Here is a 21,382-nt window from a genome sequence, read left to right as displayed (position 1 = left end):
TTCTGTGGCTTATTAGATAAATACTGTTTCATTTAAAGCTCTTATTTGAATGGAAGCTTTAAAAAAAAACAACCCTCATCCTCCCTGCCCCAAACCAAAACAAGGATCAAGCTATTATTTTTCTCATAAAGAATCAGAACTGATTTAAAATATAACTAAAGTTGTTTTGTTTATGGGAGTTTTACTAAGTACTTACTAAAATGAGTATGTTTGACATCCAGATTTCATCCAGGTTTCAGTGCATGGCATTGGTCTTCTGGCTTGCATTCTTAGGGAAGTTGCACTATCAAATGTAAGCAAACCTGCCAAACTTCACATATGGCAGTATAGCAACATGTGAAGTTTAATATTAAGAGCTGTTTAGGTTAGAAATTTCCGGTCTTCATTCTAGGGAAGCAAAGATATGTATGGTACTTGGTTTAGCAAACTGAGATAAGAGTATGTTTTAAGAAATTAGCTTCATTTATCTTTAGTCTTTATTTTTAGCAGCCAAACATAAGCTTTGTAAGGGTTTGTGCTTTCACATAATGACAAAGGAGTGATGACAGTGGCAAGTCACCTGTGCTAGAGGGGGTAGAATGTGCACATTTGTGCTAATTTTGAGATTGTCTGCTGCTGTTGTAGCAGTAATGAAACTCTGCCCTAATGAATATGAGATCTGGGTAATTTATTTTGTGACTTATTCAAGTGACCTTCTGTTGAGCTATGTTTAGTTTTGCATTTTCCTTTGTTTTTGATGCTTGTAACTATAATTGCTTCAAAAAAAGCTCAAACAAATAAAACAAAACAAAACAACAAAAAAAGAAGCAGTTATTTAGGGCTGTGTATCATCATCAAGGAAAGGAGAAAAGAATTAACCAGATATTTTATGGTGTGCAAATAAAGTGAAATTGTTGCACATGATCCTTCTTCCTAGATGAATGAGCCACGTGTGTTTTCTGGCCTTCTGGTAGAGATTGCTGGGCTGATATTTTGATTTTGCCTGAAATTGTTTTACAGGTCTGTCAGGTTTGGCCAAATGCCAAGCTTCCATCAAAACAGGAGAGCTTTGTTAAAATTTCTGCTGGAAAAAAATCTTAAGGCTGGAGAATTTTTTTTTTAAAAAACCCTGGGCATAAAAAGCAGATTTGTAACTCGAACACTTTTCTGTCACTTGGATTTTTCAAGTCTTGAGTTCCTCCTCACGTTTGATTCAGATAAAAAGCCTTTAACCCCAGCTTGCATTGGTTGCCAAGCTGATAGTTATTCCTGTGTGAGTAACCCTGGAAATGTTTTTTCCTTTCCTTTTAATTTTTTTGAAGAACCCTTTATTCTGGGCTTTATCCTGGTAAAGTATTCTACAATGGGAATATTGTTTTCTGCTTAGTCCTGTCTGGAAAGCTTTTTAAAAATACATTGATGTAGTCAGATAACAGGTGACTGATGTTTATTACAAATGCCAGGACAGTATCAGAGAGGGTTTGGTGGTGTGGAGCAATGGTAGTTGTAGGCAGATAAAGCAAAAATGAATGGCTTCAATGTCTTAGAACCATTTTTCTGTTAAACAAAGACATAAACTTTAACCCCCTTGAGGCTGGTTTTATGCATTTTATCACATCCACATGGCTGATTTTGGACACCAGTTGATAATTCTAATACCTGTGACCCCTGTTCACTATTGTTACCTTGTATGCTATAAATGGGAGCTAGATCTTTATGCAATATGCTTTTTGCTGTTGAAAGATCTCATAAACTTGTTTCTTCAAGTGACTGAATGAGACAGGTGTCAAGTAGGATGGGAAGTAATTTAACTTCTGGAATGCTGTGGGTGAGTGTCACAGAGGCAGAGGGGCTGTTCCCATTCAGGGGTGTCATTCAGGGGAGGTTAAACCATTATCACATATTTGTGTAGAATCCTGACTTTAAGGTAGTAATTTTAATTTATTTTGAGAGAAACAGAGTTATTTAGCACCTTTTCCTGTTCTTCCTGCTAGGAAATAACTTCCTATTAAGTCTGGTTTTGAAAAAGTTCTGCCTTAAGTATGGCATTTCAAAGTATTTCCATATTGGCTGCATCAGATGACTCACAACCTTTCTCAGACAAGTTTCATTGCAATCATCTGTTACATCACTGATTATTTGTTGAGGGCATTTACCATTGAATCTGAATGTTCTTCTAGGATATTTTGATTCTGCTGAAGTTTCAGGGAAAAAAAAGTATGTTTTCCATCCAGTAAATGAGTGGCCATGGATTTAGGTTCACCTAATCAAATGAAAATTCTTGCTATGGGGATACCAAAACTTGGGTGACTTATAAGTTCATATTTTGACTGAAATGCAGTTAATTAAAAATATTTATTTCTAGGAAGCAATTTGTGACACCCTGAAATAGATAGGTCCACTAGCTGTGAAGGGGGCCAAGGAGGACTGCATCATATACCTAGAGTACAGACATTGCTGTGATATAGACCAGAAGCATTTAGTAATGTTTGATTATTTAGGAGATTTTTCAACATTTTAGATTTTTTTTGCTGCTATTCCAACAGTATGTAAAGTAATTTCCATACTAATTTCCAATTTACTCAGCTTTAAATTTAGGTTGCCCAGAAAACTTGTGCCATCCCTGGCAGTGTTCAAGGCCAGGTTGGATGGGGTTTTGGGCAACCTGGTGTAGTAGAAGGTGCCCCCACCTATGGCAGTGGGATTAGAACTACATAATCTTTAAATTCCTTTCTAACCCAAGCCATTCTATGATTCTATGAAATGTCTCAGGACTTTTCTACAAGTCTTAGAGCTGTCTATGGTTTACAAAAACTGCCATTAAAATAATTTGTGACTTTTCAGAGGAGGTAGTTCCACTGAGAAATTATGTATTCTGAACAACACATATCCAGTAGTCAACAGGAATTAACCAAAACATAATTTTAGAAGCAAATTGTTTGATCTGAAATTGTTTGGAAACTCTTGACAAGGGTTTCTTTTTATTTTTTCCCCCCTTCCAGTTGCATTCATCAGTATATGACATTTTCTTACTCAGATAGGAAGTTTCTAATAAATGATGTCTATTTGCAGTGACATCTTTTTATTTGGTTAAGAGTGGCAAGCCTTTTCCCCTTCACTTCTCCCCACTTTAAACTCCTCTTTTAAAATCCTTCCATTTGCCTCAAGAGTGGGGTTAATACTGCTTTACAGAAATAAACACAATCAATGTGTAACTCAGGGCCTCTGACATGCTTGTAAATAGTGATTTCTGTCTGCCCAGTAATTAATTGTGTCTTTCCAGTCCTATTAAGTCCTTCTGTATAGCCTGGCAGGGACATCTACATCCTGGACTAGGAAGCAGAAAACCACATTTGTACTGCTGCATTGGACAAACTGTTCATTCTCTTAGTTCTTCTATTTTGCTGTCTGTAAAGTGAGGGTGATTCTAATCCCTTGTGTTTAGGTACAGCCAGGAAATCTGCTGGGAGCAGAGTCTGTGACTTTACAATATGAGGTCAGTGCTTATTGTCCTCCAGGAACATGTCCCCATGCTCTGGACAGCCCAGTCCCCTCCAAAGTGGAGCCTGACCAACACTCCTCTCCTGACTGAGCCCTCTCTGCTCTGCCCCCAGAGCTATCCCCACCTTCCTCATGCTGCTGGAGTCCAAGTAACATGTTCACTAGAGTCTATAGAATGTTGTAATTAACAGGGCACATTAAAATCTTGTACATACTACAGGTTTTTTTAACCTAAATATCATGGAAGAAGCTTATCTTTGAACTTTTATAAGAATTTCAGTTAATAATTCTATGGCCTTTAAAATATGTATTTCAAAATATTCAAAGCCAACTGTGTTCTGAAATTAGAGAATTCTAGTAAACAGAATCACAGAGGCAACTTTTGATGCAGTGTTAGGCTGAAATTAAAAACTAGCTTTGGTTTTCTTTGCATTAGAGCTGAACATCTGGAGATTTCAGGAGGCAGCCAGGCAAATTCTATGGAAGACACTTGTCCTCTGTCAACACATGACACTTTCCCAATGAGAGGGTGTAGGTTCTGCTCTTATGAGAATCTGAATCTTGCAGTAATATTCTGCTTCCTTGGTGTCTGTGTGTTTCCAAATTGGGCAGATACCTATCAAAAGTTCTTTAGATTTTAGGTCCTTTCACATGCATCAGAACTAGGCTGGAACAAGAAGCCTCAGAATCAATCCCATTGATTCAGGTGGGATTTATGTGCCTCTGCCTTAGATTATTTGGTCAGACATGAGTATGTTTCAAGATACTTTTCTTTGCAATGTAGAACTCAAAGCAACAAAAAAGTCTTCACAGACTTTAACCATGTTTCTCCTCGTAGGGAAAAGGTGTGAACCTGGCAATAGTCTGGAGTAAAGCTTTTATTTTCAGATAGATAATTCACAATTTTGAATTTTTTTTCTCCAGTTTTGAAGCAGGTCTTTATTTCATGTTGTCAATCAGTTGAACAAAATTGAACAAAATATTTCATTTGTTAGGAAACAAAGGATTTAAACTCTGAGTTTATGATGATTTTGTTTGTTTGGTGTGACCAGGTGTATTACTGCAAAATACACAGTGAAAAATATGGTAGGTAGGCTTTGTGGAAACACAAAGTTGACAAGTCCATGTGTCAGAGTTGTGGGAGGTTTTACTTTCTGTTTGCCATTTTCCTCCTCTTCCTTCTCTGGTAAACCCACACTTTGCAAAGAGGTAGAAATAATTTCTTAGAAACCTCAAATGTCACCCACTTGATGAGGCTGCTGCCACAGAGTTTAGTGAAGAACCTAATAAAGCCCAAAGAAGGCTAATCCTAAGGTAGAGAAAGGAGTTTGGTTTGTGGAGAGCTAGGATAGGAGGGAATCTTCCCCAATGTCTTGCAGCTGTACTGGTTACCACAGAAGAAACATCTGTGCCTGGCCAGTCAGTCTAGAGGATATAAAGGAGTAGGTTAGCTTTCCATCACATACAGGCACTTGGAGATACAGGGAGATCAGAGGGCTGCTGGTTGTGCTGTGAGGAGCCAAGGGACAGATAAAGTAAGATGATGTTGTGTGAGGGACAGTCACAGGCTGGGAAAGGGTCAGTTTGGGGTTAGCAAGTCATGCAGAAGGAAAGGAGGAGTCAGAGCTATATGAGACTGCCTGTAAGAAAAGGCATCAGTACAAGCTGCTTATAAGAGAAAGGAGTCAGAATTAACAGAGAGGTCTATAAGGAAAGCAGCCAGGGTTGTATGAGAAAAAGGTCTGTAGAAGACAATGTGTAGAGTTTGTGAATGAAGACTGGTGAGAAATGCCAGTGACAGGGCTGAGGGTGTTGCCAGCCCTATCTGTCTCCCCTCAGCTGTGACTTGGCTTGTGTGTCAAATCTGAAGAGTTATGTTGGACACTTGCTGTACTTGAGTTGAGAAACAGAGAACTATATCAAAAGTCTGTGAGAAACAAACAAGACTTCTGCTGCAAACTGAGTTTCATTGAAAATGAAGTAGATTAATTTTAGATAGCTTTTGAAATTAGTAACCTGTTTGTTCTTCCTGACTGCCCATGGGAGCTGGACAAGCTTGAATTTATGTCCTTATAAAAAGTAGAAGTACTAGGTGTTTCAGCAATGCTCTGTTGCTCTTGAAGTGTGTGTAAATCTGCACTGGAGGTGTGTTAGGCTATGCAGGCACACAGCTTTTCACCTGCAGTGCTACAGGGAAAGCACCAGCAGCACCTCTGCTCGTGGCACAGGGATCTCTCTTGGACTGCTCAATGGAGAGCCTGAGTAAGGGCATGTGAGGGTTAGAAAATGGAAGCAGGACAGGCAGCTCAGGCCTGGCATTGGGAAGCTAAAAGAAACCTGAAACATTCAGAGCCGTCTTTAGGACGTTATCACAGAGTAAAATTTGTGTCACTTGTTGCAACTGCTGTCACTGCAGCATCACCAGGCACAGGCAGAAGTTGCTGTGGAAATCCTAGGGGAAAAAAAAATCCTACTTTTCAATATCTGTAATCTTTCAGCTTCTAGTAACATTTAAGTTGTTGGTATAATAAATATGCAGGAAATGGAAGAGATTTTAAGAGGATTTAATATTAATACTCAGAAAATGTTGTAATTTCTTCTCGAGAAGCATGCCTGTTGGCTCTCCTGAATGCTGGTGAAAGACACCTCAGTCTTGCCTGGCTCTCACAAGTTATTGTTGCAGTAGCACATAGATCTGGAGAATGAAATCACTTTTGATTTCTGTTTAAAACATGCTATTTAAACTCAGATGTTCTGCAAAGGGCTTTTCAGGACAAGCCTCAAATTGAAGGGTGGAGTGGAAGTCCTGGTGTGAGAAAAATCAGCATCTGATAGTTGAAGATGCAAACTAGTTTAAATTTAGTTATGTCCATATGGTTGCATGTTTGTAGTATAGGTGGGTTTCCTAACACAACACAAGAGTGAATGAGCAGCTCTCTGGAGCTGGCCATAATTCTCACCCTGCCAGAATAGTCTGAAGGGGCTGGAGCTGGGGGGAAAGACTTGTCCAAAGTGTAGAGAGCATTAGTGTCTCCACAGTGGGAACAGGTCTGAAGAGCACGTGATGGATGTTTTGGGTACATATGTAAGCTCTCTCAGGTGCAGTTAATTCAGTGCATTTTCCCTGTCCTTCAGAATGAACTACCTTTCTCACTACTCTATCTTGAGAGAGTTAAAGGTCACTGGCTCAGTGGAGATGTCCATACAGGGTTTGAGGAATGTCACCTTTTACTATATTGAGAGACACAAAAATAGGAATTCTAGAATTTGCCTCCTTTAGTATCTTCACGCATACTTGGACACCTGAAAGACATTGAGGTGATGCCAGACTTGACAAGGAATGATGATGCTGTTAACTCTTTTAGCCAAGCAGACAGTGAAGGAAGAAACCATAGTTGTGGAAGGGCTGTGGCTCAGCAGCCTTGAGGAATATGTTTTGGCTTGGGGTTTTTTGTCAGTTTTGTATTGCACATCTTGAGGGAAAACACACATTTGAAACTGCCGTGGTTCTTCAGTCTGACTCACTACTCTGCAAAATGCACTTGATGGCTGGATGGTTGATGAAGTTACTGGTGGGTTTGGATCTTTGTGCTGATATACCCCTGTGATAGAGCCTGAAATTATAGACTGCACTGCATTTCCTAGTAGATACAAGGTGGAGTTTGTATCTTCTGTTAAGTTCACAGCCTGAAGAGAGTCTGTTTCTATAAATTTGTAAGGAAGGACACATGTGACTGAAGGCAAATTTGTTTTATTTCTGTGTGCTTACAAATCTAATTTGTTATTAAGGTTGAGATGTGATTGGGTGGCAGGATAGAGGGTTATCTTCTTACATCCTCTTGAATAGTCACTGTTGTTGGGCATGCACCACTGGTTAATATACTTTAATGAGGATACAACAGGGAAACAATAAAGGAATGAGAGTATAGTAGGTAGGGAGTGAAAGACAGGATGTGAGAAACAGTGGAAGGAAGGCTTGCAATCTGAACAGGTCAAGAAAGTATGCATGATAGGTGCACAGCCAGCTCTCCATGATGAGAGAGCTGCACTGGAGGCAAAGCAGGATGTAAAAAAACCAGATCACTAAATCACTGCAAAATTTCACTAGATAGGATGGGAGATTCCTTATAGAGCTCTTATTTTTTTATTTCAACTTATATATTTAAAAGCTGTATGTTCTCGTCTTTGTTTCAATAAAGTTTAGATTTAGAGGCTGAAAGACCTATCAGTGTTTTTGATGTGTTTGTGGACATCATCATAACATGAACCAACTTTGAGCTCCCCCAAAACTTAGCAGGTATTTTCAATCTTGTGATATGTTATAGAATACTTTCATTTTCTGCAGGTGGCAGTGAGTGCCTGGGTAGTCTCTGCTGAGTGTATTATCAAAAGATCCAGAATTGGAAGATATGCTCATTATTAGTGAATAATCAAGTTGATCTGAACTGATTCTGCACAATTCTGATTTCCTTATAGATGCCATGAGTATAGTTCGATTATTTTCAGGTTAGTAGCTAAATATCTGGACTAAATAGTGTTTCCAAAACAGTCAGGGCAATCTAAGTGGGATAAATAGTTTGATTTTGTTTGGGCTTTTTTTTTTTTTTTTTCCCTAGGAGCATTAGGTAGAATAAAAAGAGTTACCCAGTTTTAGCCATGCCTTTTTTTTTTTTTCTTGCTAGAGTCACTCTTGAAAAAATAGAAGTTCCAGAAAAGCCAAGTTGTTTGTGCTGAAGTCCCTCAAAGAGGTTTGAGTTGAGTGACTGCCTGTCACAGTTTCCTGTGATTGTCCATTATCATTAGTGTCAAATTCTGCTGATTTCCTTAAAGCACAGATCCTGGGGCCATGTAACTTCATAAGTTTGTTTTCTTTCTGTGTATTCCAAGTTTTCTTGGATAGCAGATGAGGAGAAGACAAAAAAGCCTTGAAGGTGGCCCAAGTTAACCTCAAACTCAAAAAACATACAGAGTAGCTTCAGTAAAGAGGCATGGTTTTGTAATACTGATGATAGGAGAAATGACTCTCTTATACGGAATTTGAAAAGATTCAGACTGTGTTCTTCAAGTGCAGGGGATTATTTTCTTGTCTCTGTTTGAAAATCAGTTTTTCAAGCTGCTACTCTTAAGATTTCTGAATTGTGTTTAATACCACAGATTACAAAGCCTTGCAATCTGCAGGCTGAATTGAGTTTTCTCTTTTTCACAGGGAGAATTTGGAAAAAAAAATATCTCAGGAAACCAAAGCAAGTCATGCATTGCTTCTCTTTCTGTCTCTCCATCTCACTGTACTCTCACAAAGAAAATGTGCAAGTGCTTGTGCATATAGTAGAACAAAACATAGGGAATAGTCTGCTATTTCTTCCCTGGTTAAAGAGCATTCCCAGGTAACACTTAATTATGCTGCAAAAAAGAAAGAACTTCATCTTTAGTATGACCTGCTATTTTCTGGTTCAAATAGTTCTTACTAATCTGCTTCTGGTAACTCATGACATTATTTGAGTATATAATTTCTTAAAAACCAAATAAAAGAAAGAAGCAGAACACCCTCAATTATACATTTTTTTTTTTTTTTTTTTTTTTTTTTTGTAATGCTGCCTCTTTTTCACTTCTATTGCTGTTAGTGGTTTGGAAGTTTATAAGTGAAAACAGAAACCCTGTGAAAGAGGAATGTAATGCTATTTAAAATGGTCAAAAAATGTTAATGACACTGTGTGTAATGATATAAAAAATTCTTTTTTAGCTCTTCTATAGGAATTGTCAGTGCATTTGTGCTTTCCTAGACAAATAAATATTTTTCTAAGTAGATAAGGCATTATATTCCTACTAACAGCACAAACTTCTGCTTGTCTGGTGGAAACTCTGTAATCTTGCTTTACAGAGAAACAATAATGTTCTTAACTAATAACAAATATGGAAATATATTTCTTTCCTTTTCACAATGGGATTATCCATTTCTCAATCACTATTCCTTTGGACTCCTGTATCTCCAGTAATATTGGTTCTTTAATAAGAGGACTGAAATGCAATTTGTGTTTAACAGATCTCATTTTGCTGCCATTTCTTTGTAACCAAATTTTGTCTTTGTAAACAACTCTGTTCAGACAGTGTTGGTGAATGACATGGCTTGACAATGAGGATTTATGTTAAAGCATAAGGATTAAATAACAATTTATAAAAATGCATAGTGTTCTACTAAGTAAAATGCTTACTTTTCTACTTTTTTAAAGGTTCTGTCAGTTCATTGATCCAAATTTTTCACAGTAAAGACTTGTGTCTGATATAAAGAAGAAAGCCTTTGGTTTTGTGCATTCTTGAACACTAAATTGAAATGTAATTGTTTTATCAGCACCTGAAACAGGTTACTTTCTTTGTTTTTGTTTTTTGTTTTTTGTTTTTTTTTTTTTTGTTAATCATGAGTTTAAATTTGTGCACTAAATTGTAAGCACTGTTTCTTTTGGCTTTCTGATTTATATATTTAAAACTGCATAAAACTCAGTTTGCTCAACAAACTGTCATGCTGAAATGACAACTTTTGATTTTTGTAATTTTATAAAATGAAGTAATGCATCTGTGGTGGCAGTAAAAAAATGAGACTGCTGCATTTGGATTGATTTGAAATCTGCTGCACCTGAAATCAGCTTTTAAGTTGTTCAGCTATTGAAGAAAATTGAATCTTTGCTCTGCAATTTGTCTCTGACACATCTTATGAGAAGATCTTGTAGGAAGAGGCTGAGGAAGCAGGGGTTTAGTCTGGAGAAAAGGGGGCTCAGAAGGGACCTTATCACTCTATAATCACCTGAAAACAGGCTGTAGCCAGATGGGGGTCACTTTGTTATCCCAGGTAGCAAGGGCAGGACAAAAGGAAATGGCCTCAGGTTGTGCCAGGGAAGGTTTAGGTTTGATATTAGAAAAAAATTTCTTCACTGGAAGGGTGAAAGCATGGAAACAGGCTGCCCCAGGAGGTGGTGGAGTCAGCATCCCTAGAAGCATTCAAAAGACATGGGGGCATGGCAGTGCTGGGTTAACAGCTGGATTTAACATCTTAAAGGTCTTTCCAAACTACATGAGTCTATTATTCTATATTTGTAGTTTCTAATTATCACTTCTTAACTAGGAAAAAAATCTACTTTGTCCCAGTTCATTGGCAGTACAGTAAACTAAAGTTTCTTGAATGTAATGTGAACAGCTTATTGAAATAATATTTTGAGCCATTGGCAAGAAAATTAAATATACACTGTGTTCTTGACAAGCATATTTCAGATGTGATGGTTTTGCATGTCTAAGCAGAAGAAACACACTTACTTTTGCGGATTTTTATGTATTCTGTAAAGAATTAAATGAAGTTAATAACAAATTAAAGACCCCTGCCACTTGGAAACTTCCTAAATGTAACAATGGAAAATGGAATGGGGTATAGAAATCAATACTTAGTGTTAAATTTATCCTGTTATCCTCTCTCCATTAGCAATTACCCTGATGGCTTTGAATACTTGTAAAATAGACTGGGCACTTTGAAATTTAGTTCTAAGTCATTTGGTGAAAGAAATAGAAACCAGCTTCAGATGTTTCATTGCTTAGTTGCAATAAAACTTTCACAGCATGCAAGGAGGTAAGTAGTTAAGCTTGTGAAAACAAATGCGATGTTTAAACATTGAGATCTAAAAATAGAAATTATTTTGGAAGGGGAATATCAAATTCATTCTTTGATAAGTTAGGTCAGTGACATCTTCAGCAAGATCTCATTCTTAAATCTCATTTATTTACTGATTCCAAGGGCAGTGTGTTAGTCAAATTTTATACATAGGTTAAATGGTAATAGAATCTGTCATGTTGTTGTGCTTTGGTATTTTTTGAGTGTGAGCAAAATTACATTTACTGCTTGACAAACGCTTTTCATGGAAAGATAAAGTAAGGATTATTGCAAGTTGGAGACACAGAAATTACTTAATTCTGGGATCTATTGCTTGATGCTTTTTTCTTTTCAAGAGAAATATTAAGCAGTAATTTGTATAATGTCAGAATTTTGCTGTTGGTATTTGGACTCAAGAATATGCCAGGTAGAACTAAGATGGTCAGGTACAGGAACAGCTCCAAAATATAATACTAGAATGTTATTTTATCTGTGTTAATAAGGCTCAGTAGGACATTGGGTATTTTTTGGGTTATGTAAAATGAAAAGAACAAAAACTGTAAAAGCAAGTTTTCTTTAACATGGGATTTAGACAGTAGAATTTTTAGTGTTTCAAAGTAAATTGAGAAAGTGAATATAGTTGCAAAGATGGGGCTTTTTCACTAGTGAAAGGTGATGCTTTTCATTTAAATATATTAAACTGTGACTGGTGCTATCTAAGTAAGCTTGGAAGTAGAGACCAGCTTATTTGCAATATTCCTGTGTATAACATAAACTGAGATCATTTAGATATTAAGAAATTTGAGATCTTTGCATTTTAGTGTAGCGGAAGAAACATTGGTCAAAAGTGGAAGGCAGTGTTTAGGCAGGAATTTCCAAATAAATCCATGTATTGCAAGATCAGAACCATCAGGTTATTACAGTATAGTCCAGTAGGAAGAAAAATGCAAATTATTAAATGAATTTACTAAAATTATACTATCATGCTTGTGTAAAATTGTAATTTTGGAACAAAGTGTTTTCTGAACAACCTAATCTTCCCTTTCCAACAAATACTCTCCAGAAATAATACGTCTGGTAAAGGAGGCTGTTAATTGTTACGCTGTAGGCAAGTCTGTTAAATCACCCTGCAGATCTGAACAGCTATAAATTATCCCAGCTAGCACCCAAGTTCCTGTAATTTTACTGATGATCAAATTGGTTGAAGTAAAGCCATATAGCAAGAAACAAGTCTTATGTAGTTTGAAATGCACTGTGAGACCCAGAGACAAAATGCCAGCGCCCGCAAATGGAAGGGAGCGCGTTTTGCAGTTCACATAAAAACATTTGCAGCACAAAGGCGAAGGTGCCAGCACACAGGGGGCTTTCCAGAAAAACAACCATTTTGCAGAACTCCAACCTGCCTTCGTGGTTTACAGGGGAATTTCATAAACGCTGTGGAAGTGCCAGTGACAGTGTCAGCACAGGAACGTGGGAGGACTCTGTGTCTCTTACCCAGGCTCTCAAAGAGGGGTTCTGCAGGAGATGAGCTTGTGATGTGAGACACAAACGGACAAAAAGTAGAGTTAAAAATAAACACAAAAGTTGAGTGCCCCGTAATCATCATGAGAACGGAAAAATAAGTGAGCAAAGAGAAAGCTTGTTCATTTCAGAACAAGCACTATTATTACTTATGGGAACAGGGAATAATGGAAGCTATTGCTTTTCTGAGTTCACATTATGTGCTTTTCCCTTCTGCCCTGAATAGAGCAAAACTTCCTTTCAAAAATATTTTTCTCTCAAGTTTTTAATTAAAATTTAGTTTTGATGCATATGGAGATATTGAAAAAATATTATGAAAATGAGAGAGCACTAGCATTTAAAATATATGGTCAAATTTTATAATTTCCTATTAATAATGAGAGAAATTAAAAACACAATCAGAAACTTGGGAGCATTGAGACACCAGGTGATAGGACGGTCTAATAAAGAAGTTAGGAGTGCATAAAGCTTTTGAATGCAAGTCCTGTATCACTGGAACAGCTGAAGACTTTAATAACAAAGGATGGTTTTAGATGCCTATTTAGGATTTTATCACCTTTAAATGAAGTACAAAGTTCTGCATTTTGAATTCCCCATTGGCAATGTACTTGCTTCAGGAAGCTTGGCGTTATGATTATGTAACACACATTTCAGAGGACCCTGCACTTTTATGTGCTGGAATGACAATGCAAGGCTTGGCAAAAACAAGGCAAAATGTAATGTGATCATCTATAACGACTGTACCTGTTTGAGTACTGTTGCAATTGAACAGAAGCAGTACACTTGAGAAGGAGATGACTTTTGAAAACTAGGGAAAGCATTACAGCAGGAGCTGAAATACCTGAATTGAGAATCCAGAAAAGAAAATGTAATTTTTTATGTGGATCTTTTTTCCCTGCTTCCAGAGTTAAATTGCTTAGTGGAAAGTTTCTAAAATACTAACATGTTTAAATATAATACTTAACAAGTTTAAAGTTTTAATAAGTATCTGGACATTAATCTGAAGCAACAATAAGTTTCTCTGCAGAAGTCAGTGTGGGGTTGAAGATGTCTTGACCTGTGGTGTAGTGGATGGTGGTCTAACCTGCCTGAAGGGAGATGGTTAGTTAATTATTATACAAAGCAGAGATACTTCAGCAAGAGAGATGGTGAGAATTCCAGTCCTACACACACCACTGTTAGAGTACTCTTGTGTGAGAAGTCAGCAAAAGGGGCTTTTTGCACATCCCAGGCCTTACAACATAATAGGGAGATGTGTCTGGGGTGGATGAGACACTCTGGGCTTCAAGTGAATATTTTACTTCCTAGGTTCAAAAGGAATTTGGTGTTTGCAGGATTTTGGAGGTTGGATTTTTTAAAAAAATCTGATTACAAACTATAATAGGGTTTTATTATATTTCAATAAAATTTAATACATGAGGGAGAAGATTTCTACCAAATGCTGACCATAAATAAACCTTAAATAAAATAATGCTCTATTTTTTTTTTTTCTGGACCAATATACTCATGTACTCATTAAAGTAGTACTTTTAGTACTAAAATATGCCAAAGTGAAAACTGCCCAATGGCTGTGCAAGAGAATAAAGGATGAGTAAACCATGAAGGATGTGGAGCTGTTATCATGAGTTTGGTGCTCTGCTATCTGAGCAGAAGGTACCCCTAAGGACTGGCTTTTACCTGGCTCACTGAGCCACTCATTTTGTGACAGACTGGATAGTGCAGCTTATTCTCATTAAGAATGTGAGTTGATGTGAGACTACCCCTCCATTAAGCATTTGCTGGTTAGTATCTTTACTTAGTACCTTTGCACAGAAGAGGGAGGAAATGTATAATGATAGTGAAAAAAAATGCCTTCCTCAGGTAAAAAACTAAAAATTAAAACTCCAGTGGATGCTAAGGGACTCATTTTTTAAAATAGACAATAGGTATATTCACCACTGTTCTCTTACCATTTTAAGTTCATCTATGTCTTAACACTCATATTTAATATGTTTTTCCCCAATTTATTTTAAATCTGTAACATTTCTAAATACATCTGCCCTGGCAGTGTGTTGGAGTGGAGAAGTACATGGGAAAGCCATTCTCTCTGTGAACAGAAAATACTCACAATTCAAAATATAAAGTGTCATAATTGTGCTGTAGCAAGGGCTGTGCTCAGCCTGTCATGAGGTAATGTCAAAGCCATTTTTGTAGCCACTATTTGAGAGAAAAGACATCTTAATTAAACTCTGCCTTTGTTGAAGACATCAGAAAAGCTACTGACAGAGTTTCATGCTAACTGCAATAATGCATCCTGCCATTACTACTGACAAGGAAAAAAAGCAAGAAAAGTGGGCTACAAGTGGCTGCTGTCACACAAATTGTTGTGAAAGAGAGGCTTGAGGAGCTGTTGCTTTGTCCATTCAGTACCACTTGGAACTTTAAGAGACAGCCTCTAATAATGATAAGTCAGAATAATTTTTCCCAATGTAGGGCATTGCTGGCATGTCATGCTAAACTGTTCAACCTCAGAAGTTAAGGCACAAAAAAAAAATGCATGGTGAAGTTTCCTTTTTTTTTTTTTTTTTTTTTTTTTTAATTGAAATTATCTTGTTCACAAAATAACCTCCCTGTGGCAGCTAGGACTTAGAGAACTAGTAGCAAAATTTCTGTGATAAAGTCATGAGAGACAGGAGCTCTTTGGTGAGGTTGTCTGCTCTCATCCTGTTCCTGATTGATTTTTTTTTTTTTTCTTTCTGTATTTTCTTGCCATTTTCTTTTTCTTAGCTGTGGGAAGATGAACTCGAGGGTGGGGGGTAAAGGGTGAGAATAAATGCTGTCTGTCTGTCTTTGTGACTGAGGTGTGAGAGTTAAAAAGTGGTAACACACCCAGTATACCTGTGGACAGGCAACACCAGTCTGCTGCTGTTGTTTCTGGGCATTGCTGCTCACTCCTGCTGTCTAGCAGACAGAAAAAAAAACAATTAGAAGGTATGGTCACCAAGGACTTGAGAAACTCATTTGTAAATCATCTGAAGCTAAGACTGGTCCTGTAATATTATTAAGAGAAAAAGGGTAGATAAAATTCTACAGTAATGCAGGGACTAGCAGATTTCTCTTTGCTTGCTGCTCAGGTGTCTCCAAAAGGACCTGAAAAGGTAATTTATCTTTCTGCAAGAAGAGGTAAACTTCTTGCCTGACAGGATTGTCTGCTTCATCTTGGACATATTTACCTTTAAGCTATATGGAGTAGATTTTGTGACTTATTGCTTATTATGACTTGCATCAAGATTGATGTGTCATTCCACTTTCATTCAGATATAATTTTGGTGAGCTGGTGAAGTAGGGCTAATTTCAAACAATGCTTTTGATGAAAACAGATTAATGATTATTAGAAAGTATATTTAATTTGCCAATTTAGAAAAAAGGGATAGAATGAGAATAAAGAACAGCTTTGAAAGTGACTTCTAAGTTTGACATTTTCCCCTTGAAGCAGTAAATGTGAACAGCTGGTGACAGTGAGTTGACTGTATGTTGCCTTCCTATGAAACTTCTTTGCACTAGAAAATGTTGATGAAAAAATCATTTATTCATGATTCCTTGGGTATGGAAAGTGTTTTTCAAAATACTGATACTCTTCCTGTAAATAATTTTTAAAGATTTAGTTTTAATAATATTTTTATTGCACTTTTATTTAGTCCTTAAAGATGCCTTTTTAATAAGTGTTGAGCAAGCATGTTTGAAATTATCAATTTGAAGTACATGTTGAAAGCATACATTGACAGAAATAGTGCCTATGTCAATGGAACTCACTTTTCATTTTTAAATTATGAAAGTACTTTTGAATCACCTGATGAAGTTGATGGAGACAGTACATTCAAATGAATTACCATGTTTAAAATTTTAACAAATACTTGTTTCTGAGTATTCATACATAAAAACAAACTTTTGATAATGTAAAATTTTACAGGAAGCAAAATTTTCAGTTAAAATAAATTTTAAAAATTTAATTTGTAATATGCTTATATGATCTTTGATTGTCCATATTATTTATTTCTATGCCTCAGAAATCTTACAATATTACTATTTATAGTAACAGTTTTTTATATTTATAGTTTATCTTGTATTTTTGATTTAGATGGCTTATTTTTTAATATGACTTTGTAATTTGGATATTCAAAAATAACATTTGCAGAGACTATAGAAATTTCAGTGCATACCATTTAGAGACAGTTTTGTTTATCACTGTTTGTTTTCACATCCCCTTAGGATACTCTTAGTAACCCAGCATGATTAATTGGGAGAGCAATTATACACAAATTTTGTATTCTGCCCACAGGCTTGCATGAAAATACTTTCTGTCTTCCTTAGAAGTTCACATGTTTATTTTATTATATATCTGTATCAAAGTATTTATGAATTTAATTCATTATTGCAGAGCTAAGCATGATATGATATAGATATTTTGATGCTAATGTTCTCACAAATTTATGTACTGGCTGACTGGGTCTAATGGTTAATGTTTAGCAATATTAATACTGGTATCACACAGAGGTAGTTCTGTTGAATTGTTTAAAGATGTGATGTCTTCTTTCTCTGAACCAGTTTTGTGACAGCTCAGTTTGTGATTTGGTAAGGCAACATCTGTGCCGTGAATCAAAAAGTTTGTGACTCCCTGCCCAGTTTTTGGCAATTTTGATAAATACAGAGTATGAAATGGAGTACCCTCATTGTTCCAGCTACCTGGATTTCCTGTAGCTTTAGCTTACTGAGAGGTTTTTCAGCTTTTTCTTCCTGCTGAAAAAGATTATGTCTTGCCCTGAGTGTGGGTGTTATTCCATGGGAGGTGGGAGAGGGCAGGTGACTTGGATCTGCTTCTAGCTTGGTCAAAATTCTGGGAACTTCAGATGGTATTGTTACAAATTACACCAGATGAGTTTACCACTTTTGATGGGGAAGGAAACGGACCTTTTCCTCCCAGTTTCCTTAAAACCTATGTGCAGTAAGTTTTAACAGTAAGCTGCTAACATACATGAAACCAGTAGGGTTTTTCAAATGTTTTATTAGTTTCTATAAGGGGCTATACTTGTTGCTGAAGTCTAAAACTTTTTTCAGGCTTTAATATGGTTTAAGCTTTTGATTGTGGGTATTTTGGGTGTTCTTTTTTTTCCTCTGTTTTACCTGTATTAATGATAATGAAGGATGTTGGAGGCAGAGAACAGGACACAGAACTGACCTAACAACACTCTGCAGAGAGATTTTTCTCCATCAGCACACATCCTGTTGTAGTACTTACTTTTAAGACAGCATTGCTGCTTCACCAAACATCCTCCCACAGTGAGAGGAGTAGGGCTAACTCTTGGAAAAAGTTTTGAGGCTAGTGACAAAATATGTTTGTCTTTCAGATCCCCAGCTCAAGGGTATAGTGACCAGGTTATATTGCAGGCAAGGCTACTACTTGCAAATGCACCCCGATGGAAGTCTCGATGGAACCAAGGATGACAGCAGTAATTCTAGTAAGTGACTGCCCCAGGGGAATGTGTTCATGGCACCCCAGATCACCTTGCTCGAGTGTGTGTGCACAGGCACCCTGCCCCTGCCTGCCTTTGGAGGGTTTCTGGATGGGTCTGTCCCAAGGAGGAGGGTTCTGTCCCTTCTGACCACCAGCATGGCTCATGCAGGACATTGGCCTAAATGTGCTGCCTCTGAAGGGGAAGCTGGAAGTGCTCATAGACTTTAGGAGGCAGATATTTAGGCCAATGAATGTCTTCTGGTAATTTTATACAAGTGGCAAAATTATATGAAAATAATTTTTTAATAAAAATTTATCTAACAAAAATTTCTTATCTTCCAATAAATAACAAGACATGGGAACTAAATTTGGCAGAAAAATCTGAATTTGCAAGCAGATAAATGTATGCTAAACTATCAAAGACCTTCATAAAACACATGCTAAATTACCTTCCTAAAGGTACTAAAAATTTTGGGGCTAATAATCCTACGCCAGCCAGAATTCCAATGATGTTAAGAGATTTTCTGCTACTGTTGAGATGGCAAACGTGGCAGTTTTTAAAAATGTTCCAAACAAAAGAGGTCTTGAAAGGCCGTGTGGGTTGCTGCTTTGGAATGCTTTTCCCATGATACTGCAACTTATTTTGGTTCAATAAGCATAAATATATATGTTTGATAACTTGTGCTGCCACTGGTAATTAAGCAAACCTATTCTTACTCTAGAAACAGTTTGATTTGTATTTTGTTTATTTTAATTATCATGACATATTTAAGTAACGTTTCTGTGTCATCTTGAATTTTATTTTAAGCACTTTTAATACACAAGATTTGTCTTCTTATTATGCATCCATAAATAACCCATTAGTTTCCTTAAAACTGTTGAAATTAGGCTGCTGAAACTGAGGTATTTGAGGTTTCTGCCTTACATTGCTGAGGTCCCTATTTTAATTGATGCACAGCTGTCATTTAGAACACCTTTCATCAGCAGATAGCATGATCATCTTTTATTGTTAGTTTTGGAGTTTTTTAATTGATAAAAATTGTTTAATATATTTTATGTGTATCTCTCTGCTTGTTTTCCAAGTATTTTTGTTCCCCTTCCATGCCCTCCCCATCCACCCCCATCCTTGTTTCTTTTCTTCCCTCCAAGTCTCCATCTCTCATGCTCAATCCGGTGCTGGAGTGCATACTAAGACCTTAAACAGACAAGTTTATTCTCACTTTTCATAGAAGCTCTGCCTAGATGAGGTCTAAGAACTCTCTTAGGGTATAAGTGAATATCTCTCCCTCTGCTCATCTCTCTTATTTTCAGCTTCAGCGAGAAGGTGTGTATGACTGCAACTGTTTTGTAATGTTTTATTGGTATTTCTGAGAGGTATTTTAACTCTTAGATCTCTCTGAGTCTTTTCAAATCTAGACCACAGTGCTTTACTTTTCTCTTTTTGATGTTTTCAGCTTCTCAAATCATCCTCTTTTTTTAAAATTTACTTTCTCTCCCCTCTTCTGTCCATTTCTGATTTTCCAGCTCTCTGCCCATCTCCCTTATTCTTCTTTTTCCAAATTGTAAAATGTATATTGTATATGAGAAGTATTCTGAAATATTGAACTCCTCCAAACTCAACCAAATACCATATAGAAGTAATAATTTGTTTTACTCCAAGGTTATTTTTTGGCTACAATGGTGTGGGGCTTTTTTCCACAAAGGCATTTTTTTGTGTCTTTAACTGGTGGGATTATTTTTTTAACTACTTCAGTTTTCCAATTTTTTTAGTAAAAACAGTTTGGAATAGAAGAATGCAAAATTCATGTGCTTGCCAGGAAGGCCTACACTCTGCATCTGAAATTTTGTTGGTATATATGTATCAACACTATATTAAGAACTGAAAAGATTTACCTATTTGGTATATTCATTATTATACGAGTATGTGTTTGTTTCTTTTGTGCTGCCAGTCTTAGTTTTTTTTCCCCTTTCCACTCTGCTGCCTTTCATTTCCTGTTGACCTCTTTTTTTCCTATTGCTTTTGTTTATTGCAGCATATGTTGTTTTTTCTTCTCACTTTCACTTTACAACAATTTTCTCATGAACAGGATTTCATGTTTGATATATTTTGTGAGCTCCTTAACAAGATAATTTCTGAGGGTTACAAGTGAATAACTTTTGGCAGCTGCCCAAGGGAGGAAATCCTGCTTCTGACCATGGTGCTTGCAGGCTGCCCACTTCATGTGCCCAGTGGGTGAAGGGATTGGACGTGCATCAGCTGTAGGACAGATAGAATATGGACCTGGATAGTGAGGATGACTTCCATTCAGAGTGTCTTTCATAAAAAAAGAGTAAATACAGACTGCCAAAGGGTGTGCACCTCTGCCAGCCTCCCACCTGTCTTCTGCAATGCTCACTGTCCCTGAAGAGACCCTGCTGAGTAACTGGGTGTCAGAGCAGCCAGAGGGAGCAAAGAAAGATGCAATTTCTTTTCGGTCTTCAGCAAGGAAAATGAAGCTTAGTCATGCTGCTACTTTTTGTGCAGTTGCCATGTATTCTGTGTCAAGCAGTTAGAGAAGTACTTGAAGTTAAAATTCCCTCAAGTCCCTGTATCATTCTGCACTCATTTTATATATATCTCAGTAAACATACATTTGCACACTTTTGGAGTCACAGTGTTATAGAGGGGTAGCTCACACTAAGATTAAGATTTGCTTCTATCTGAAGTTAAAATCAGTTTTACCAGTGGTTTTAATCAGCTGCTCATTGCCCCAGTTTGAGTAAAGGCTAGAGACTGCAGAGAGAGATTACAACATTTTTAGTGTATTACTGTGTGCAAACACTTGCACTTGAAAAAGGAAGAAAGACATGATGTGTAATTTCATCCCTGAAATACTTTTGTCTGCTCATGTTGATTGCCATGATATTAGAACCCAGCCTAAACAGATCAACACGTTCCAGTTCATTGTTGTAATTTCTTTTTATAACTTTTCCAAGATAATTATATTTCATGAAGCAATTGCAATTAATGCACCTATTGGTTAATGGTGCTGAATTTCCTTAAATCACTTCACCAAATCAAGGCTGTTAGCCAAATAATCTTGTGTGTGCAGTCTGTATTCAATTATGTTTTTTTGCCCCACTCTCGGTGATACCTTGTTTTAGCTGTTTTGTTTTTTGTTTTTTTTTTTTTTTTTCAATTTAATTTCTCTAATGCCCTTCAGTTTCTGGTTTGCTTTTGTCTAGCTTGTAACAGAGGCAGGAGTGACTGTGGTTAAAGC

The 21,382-nt window shown here is 36.8% G+C and overlaps 1 protein-coding gene across 4 annotated transcripts in view; it reads left to right on the top strand.

Annotated features, from left to right (window-relative positions):
- The window catches only part of FGF14 (fibroblast growth factor 14), a 372,210-nt gene that overhangs the window by 267,985 nt on the left and 82,843 nt on the right, over nt 1-21,382 (top strand). For all 4 annotated transcript variants that reach the window (XM_056501017.1, XM_056501008.1, XM_056501024.1 and 1 more), the window contains one exon: nt 18,016-18,126. In XM_056501017.1, the coding sequence (XP_056356992.1) occupies nt 18,016-18,126 (111 nt within the window). The remainder of the gene's footprint in view (nt 1-18,015; nt 18,127-21,382) is intronic.

The sequence above is a fragment of the Oenanthe melanoleuca genome, chromosome 1 (genome assembly GCF_029582105.1).
Source record: "Oenanthe melanoleuca isolate GR-GAL-2019-014 chromosome 1, OMel1.0, whole genome shotgun sequence".
NCBI lineage: Eukaryota > Metazoa > Chordata > Aves > Passeriformes > Muscicapidae > Oenanthe > Oenanthe melanoleuca.
This window is presented reverse-complemented; position numbering and strand designations above follow the sequence as displayed.